Source organism: Elephantulus edwardii, unplaced genomic scaffold, assembly GCF_000299155.1.
Source record: "Elephantulus edwardii isolate Elephantulus edwardi_28Jun2011 unplaced genomic scaffold, EleEdw1.0 scaffold00080, whole genome shotgun sequence".
Lineage (NCBI taxonomy): Eukaryota > Metazoa > Chordata > Mammalia > Macroscelidea > Macroscelididae > Elephantulus > Elephantulus edwardii.
The window spans coordinates 1,679,658-1,686,008 of NW_006399830.1; the positions used below are offsets into that span (position 1 = coordinate 1,679,658).

General features: G+C 57.7%; 1 protein-coding gene across 1 annotated transcript in view; it reads left to right on the forward strand.

Moving 5' to 3' along the window:
* Positions 1-6,351, forward strand: part of LOC102853889 (kinesin-like protein KIF19-like) — a 32,795-nt gene that overhangs the window by 14,994 nt on the left and 11,450 nt on the right. Inside the window, exons 10-13 of the mRNA XM_006889736.1 lie at positions 406-556; positions 1,654-1,831; positions 3,098-3,383; positions 6,062-6,332. Of these exons, the coding sequence (XP_006889798.1) occupies positions 406-556; positions 1,654-1,831; positions 3,098-3,383; positions 6,062-6,332 (886 nt within the window). The remainder of the gene's footprint in view (positions 1-405; positions 557-1,653; positions 1,832-3,097; positions 3,384-6,061; positions 6,333-6,351) is intronic.

Consider the following 6,351-nt stretch of genomic DNA (forward strand, 5'->3'; position numbering starts at 1 on the left):
GGGGAGGCACCCTCCTTTTACTTTCAGCTCTGGTGGCTGCAGACTGCCTTGAGGCCACGTGACCAGGGCTCTGCCCCGCCCCTCACGTGTTCTTCCCTCTCCTTGTTCCTTCTCTTCCCTGAACTGAGGGCTCTATAATCAGAGGGAGCTTGGCCCAGATCCTTAATTACCACAGCAGGGACCTGCTTTCCTATCAAGGTCTCCTTCGCAGGGAGAGTGCTTACCTGTGTGTGAGCATGGGGAGAGAGCAGGGGGTCAGAGGATTGGGAGGGTCCTTAATCCGGACAGACCATCACCTGAATGTTTGTAAGGAGCGTTTGCATGCTCCTGGCGGGAAGCCTTTTTAAACCACCTCCTTGTGGGCAGATCAGACCAGATCTGACTTCGGCCGTTTCCTGCCCACAGGTGAAGCGCAATCTGCTCAGTGTCTCCTACCACATCGCCCAGTATACGGACGTCATCTCCCACCTGCGAGGGGAGATTGAGCACCTCAAGTCAAAAATCGAGAGGCAGGAGAAGGAAAAGAGGAACGAGCCAGATGCCCGTGATGCCCAAGGTACTGCTTTGCCACACCTGTGCCTCCATCCCAACACCTGCCACTCCCACACCTGTGCCTCTCCATCCGGGACACCTGCCACTCCACCCCCCACCCCCACACCTGTGCCTCCATCCCAACACCTGCCATTCCCACACCTGTGGCTCTCCATCCAGGACACCTGCCACTCCATCCCCCACCCCCACACCTGTGCCTCCATCCCAACACCTGCCACTCCCACACCTGTGCCTACCTATTCAGGACACCTGCCACTCCACCCCCACCCCCCACACCTGTGCCTCCATCTTAACACCTGCCATTCCCACACCTGTGCCTACCTATTCAGGACACCTGCCGCCCTCCACATCTAACTAGGTAAGGCCAGTTATATCTTTACAGATATACTTGTAATCTTTCCTTATTAACATCATGTTGTTGTTGTTGTTGTTGGGTGCTGTTAAGTTGAGTATGACTCACAGCGACCCTATTCTGTCCCATAGTCACACTTCCCGACACACAGGAGCCCATTGCAGCAGTCACCATGTCAGTCCACCTGGCTGAGGGTCTTTCTCTCCTCTGCCAACCCTCCACGCTTCTCAACATCATCTCCCTCTCCAAGGAACAGCCCAAAATATATGAGGCGAAGTCTCGTCAATCTTGCCTCTGTCATAGAGAGTAGAATGTATATGCCCATCCTTTCATGCATCTACCCAACCATCCCTGCATCCACTCACCCATCTGCCTTCCCACCTCTTTCCAACTCCTATCCATCCATCCATCTATTCATCCACTCACCCTTCCATCCACTTAACCCTCCTATCTATCCACCCACACATCATCTATCCATCCACCCACAAATCCATTCCTCCGTCCATCCATCCATTCACCCATCCATCCACTTAACCCAACGATCCATCTATCCACACATGCATCTATTCATTCACTCACAAGTTCATCAGTCCCTCCACACATCCACCCGTCTATCCGTCTATCCATCTGTCCACTCATTTGTGTTCATTGAGGTCTTCCTTTGGCCCTGTCACTTTGCTGGGCAAACTCGGCATTCAGTGCTGGCTTGGACGGCTCTGGTCCTGATGCAGCCCCCCCTCTCCTCACAGTCATGGCGCCCTCACATGACGCCGAGGAGGAGAGCCGCCTGCAGATGAACAAGATCCGAGCCCAGCTCATCGGGGCCTTCAGGGAGCAGATGGAAATGCGGCGCAGCCTGGTGGAGCTGGAGAACACCAACATTGAGCTGCACATCGATACCTCACGCCATCTGCTGACCATTGCGGAGTGAGTATGCCCAGCGCTGTCCATGCCAACAAGAGGGAGGCCAGTGAGGACCACAGGGGCTACTTGTGGGAGGAGGGGCTTCTGCTGATACTGCCCTGCCACCCCCTCCTGCCTGTATGTTCCTTAAGGACTCTAGTGAGGCCGCCCTCTGCCCAGGCAGGACTCCTGCCCCTGCCGCTAAGCTGGGCCAAGTGTGGAGCTGATTGGGGCTGGTCCAACCCATTTTACAGAAGAGGAGATTGAGGCTCAGAGCAAATGCGGGCTGCCCAGGGCCCTCGTCTGTGAGCTTACCCGCAGACGGGCAATTTCAGTGACAGGACTCCTCACAGTGAAGGCGGCAGAAGTGGGCTTTTAGGGCATCAGTTCCAGGGCGAAGGTTCTCTTTACTCTGCAGAAAAATGACTTTTGGAAAAAATTTTTAAATTGTGATTTAGGTGAAGGTTTAGAGAGCAAATCGGTTGACTGTTTATTAATGCGCCATGCGTGTGATATCGACGCAGGTTTACGACACAGCAGTGCACTTCCTACCCCTCCTGGTGGCCCCTCCGCTCACCCTGCTGCCCTCTGCCTTCCGGGCCTTTGCTGCCCTTTCGATCTGGCACAGTGGGTCATGCTGAGAGTGAGCACTCCCCCGCTGTCACTGACCTCCTTGTAGGTCTGTCTGTCCTTCAGAAGTTCAGTCAGGAGGTTAAGCCCAGGTTCAGGTTAACCATGAGTTAAGCCACCTTCTCTGGAGCTTCTGCCCATCTCTGTCCATCCAGGATGATGGCTTTTTATCATTGTTAGTTACTTTCCAGATTCTTCTCCTGCTGGGTCCCTTTCGGGTGGTCAGCAGTGGTAGTGGGCACCGTCTAGTTGGGGTCTCAGAGCTGTGGACCTTGGGTTTGCACAGTGGAGTTTCTCTTCAATGGACCACCAGCCCTGCCCCTTCCATGCCCTTGTCTGAGGTTAGCACAGCCGTTGTTGCTGCATACCAGAGTCAGAGCCGACTAATCCTGAGCCTTCAGCAGGTTTTCAGAGGCAGTAAATTGGGGCATTGCCCATCTTTCTCCTATGGAGCAGCTGGTGGATTTGAACTGCGTGCCTTTAGGTTTGCAGTGCAACTCCTTACCACTAAGTCACCAGAGGTCCCTGAATGGAGAAGAGATGGTGCTGTGTACCAGCCTGTCCCTCCCGTCCCCACGCCGGCAGGGGCGCTGGCAGGGCCCGAGGTGCGGCATGTCCACTCCGGGGCTTACTGGCATCCTGACCGCTCTGTGTCCCCAGCTGGGAGCGAGAGAAGACCCACCCCAGGGAGCAGCAGGGGTCGGCCGGGGGCGAGGAGCCAGAGGCCGACGTGGAGGGCGAGGAGAGCGAGGCTGTGGAGCCCCACGAGGTGGCCCTGGCCCGGGAGGAGATCAACATGCTTCTGGCTGAGCAGCGGAGGACAGCTGCCCTCAAGGTGGGGGCCTCGGCGGTGACGGGGTGCGGGCCGCCTGTGGTCCCTGAGCCTCGTAACTCCGGTGGAAGGCCGTGCCTGGCCGCTTTCCCATCTGAAGGTTTCTGTGAGTCGGTGAGGCTCATGGAGCTCAGGGTGTCCTAGTCAGCTGTTCTGACAGTTCCTTTGTGGTGTTGATGACAGTCCACACGATGCCACAGTGTGTCACACTCTCCCAGCTCCTCCCCAGGGCCCCATTTACATCCACGCTCCCTGTCTGCGGAGCGGCAGTCTCGCGTGGTCGATTGTTCTGAGGAGCGTGGACCTCACTGGTGACGTTCACTCTGCACACTAGTTCATGCATGTTTGTGTGGTCAGTGGGCGGACCTGTCTACTGGATGCAAGGACAGGGCTGCTGTTGTATTGATAGAGGCCGATCGCCAGGCCTAGTTCTTCCGAGGGGACACGGGGTGGGTTTGAACCAGCGGCCTTTTGGTTTTCAGGTGGTCACAGACCGTCTCCCTCACTCAGAGATACATGCTGCTCACTTTGGGCCTCAGGATGAGTTCAGGTCCAGGCCTGTGGGGGCCAAGGGTCCCAATCCCAGGGGTCCCCCAGTCTCTGACCAGGAAGCCTTGTCTTTTTGGACTCTGAGCTTTGTTACACATTTCCACCTGCCTGCCCCGTCCAGGCCCTTCTAATGCCACCTCTCTCCTGGTACTTGGTCTTGGCAGCTGGCCAACACCGTCCTCCTGGTCACGGCGTGGAGGCTGAGGCCCATGGGTCATGTTCATCTTATAGATGAGGAAACCAAGGAAAAGAGCAGGCGGATGAACTATCCACTTCCCTGGGTCAAGACCTGGTGTTAGCCATAGCCGAGCCCAGGGCCGTAGGGTCAGGGCACGGGGCAGGCACTGGTTCACATGCTGTGGAGCCTGGTTAAGTCCTGGAACTGTGGTCAGACCTCAGGAGAGAGGCGTCTGGGGTGGCTGGGGAGTCCAGGTCATCCACAGGGAAGGCCTCAGGCTGCTGGCTACGGAGAAGGACATGCCCAAAGGTCACTGCTGGGGAGCAGAGTCACAGGTGGCTGGCAGGCCACGTTTCAAGTCTGGAGGCCACAGCCAGATGGCTGGATGTCAGGTTTGGACACATGGTCTCTAGTGTTGCCAGAGTCCCTCGGGACACACTGCAGGACATACGCCTGGGGGACGTCACTGGGGCTGATCATGTCTTCACAGAGCCCACTCTGGTCCTGCCTCACTAGTATCAGAGGCCAGAATTTACAACACATGTGAGAGATTGTGCGGAGGCCAGCGCTACCCTCCAGCATGTCTCCTGTCCCCTGCCATGCGCGTGCCCTGCAGTCCCTTGGTGTGTGTGTGTGCGCGCGCGCTTGCACACATGCACACAAGTGTGCGGACCCAGGTGGAAGCCCTGCCCACACCTCCTTAGGGAGGAGCTGGCCAGCCACGTCATCTTTCTTTCTTGAATAGCTAGTTACCTAATTGTTTCACTTCAGAAAAGGCAGGACTTGCCTGGATGGAGAAGCCGAGGGAGCCGGTCGCTCTGCTTGCGGACAAACGCTTCCGCCCTCACAGCTTCCTGACTCTTGAAAGAGAGAAGTGGGTTTTGCACAGACCAGTGGCAGGAGCAAGAGCGTGGCCTCGCTGGAGCTGGTGCCGCCAGGGTGCCCCTGAGGGGCGGGGGTAGGGACACTTCCTCTCAGACTCGACCACGTGCTCGGGAGGGGCCGGTCTCGGGAGAAGGACATCATGCTTGGTGAAGTTGAGGGTCAGCACAGGAGAGTCCAGCTGGGACAACAGGTCCAGACATGGCAATGACCATGTGGATGATGTGCTGGGGTCGCTGGAAGTCAGCGACACCGGACAACACGTAGAGTCGCACACATGTGACGCATCTTTGCATTAGTGAGTTAAAACAAACCCATGTTTTCGGTGTCAGGCCCAGGCCAGCCCCAGGATGCAGCGGAGAGAGGCTCGGCCCTCTGGGGGACAAGGCGCCAGGAGGACCTGAGGGAGAAGGTCATGCTGGGGCAGCGACTTGAAGGGGGCTGGGAGAAGCCGCTGGGCCCGCCCCTCCCAGAGCCACTCTGAGATCTGGAGGAGGAGGAGGGCCAGGGCTGTGCACCCCAACCATGCTGGAGCGTGTCCCTCATCCGTTTTCCAGCAGAGCCCCCAGGTGCTGCCGAGGGGTAACATGCGCACTCCTAACCAAAAGATTAGAGGTTCAAGTTCACCCAGAGATGCCTCGGGAGGCTCACAATCTGCTTCAGAAAAGTCACTTGGAAACCCCGGAGTGGACGTCTAGTGCACACAAACAGGGTCGGATCAGCGCTGATGACAGCTGGGTGGTTATGGACCACACTGTGTGCCATCTGCTGATGGACACGTGTGCTGTCCCTCTCTGTGGCTGAGAGGGACTCCATTGTGTGGCCAGACCACACTCTGTGTCTTGACCACCTGCTGATGGACACGTGTGCTATCCTTTTCTGTGGCTGAGTGGGACTCCATCCTCTAGTGGGGATGGACACTGGGTTGTGCTTGCCCTCTGGCTGCAGTAACATGAGAACACTTTCCCTGCTTGAGTCCCGCTGTCTCTGAACCCATGGCAGCAGTGACTGGGGGCTCCAGGGGCTCTTGCCCTCAGCAGCACCTGTTTTCTGTTCTCCTGGCTGGTTGTTGGTTGTGGGGTGAAGGGGCACCTGGCCGAGGCTCTGGTGCGTTCCCTGGTGACCAGCACCGAGCGTCTTCTCTCCGGCTGGTGGTCCACCCTACCTCGTGGTCTCTCCTCAGGCAGGGCTGGAGCAGCGTCTGGCCAACGCCAAGAAGAAGGCCTCGCAGATGGAGCAGCTGCTGCCCCGGCAGGTCATCAGTGAGGACCAGCGTGAGGTGCTGCGGCTGCTGTGCAGGGCGCATGAGCTGGAGGTGGAGAACACCGCGCTGCAGGCGCACAGCCTGTACCGTAAGAACCTGCTGTGCCAGAAGGACTTTATCATCCAGCGCTACCACCAGCACCGCCTGCTCTGCGAGCAGCTCATCCAGGGCCAGCGCAGGCTCATCCACGGTGGGTGCCCGAGGCCCAC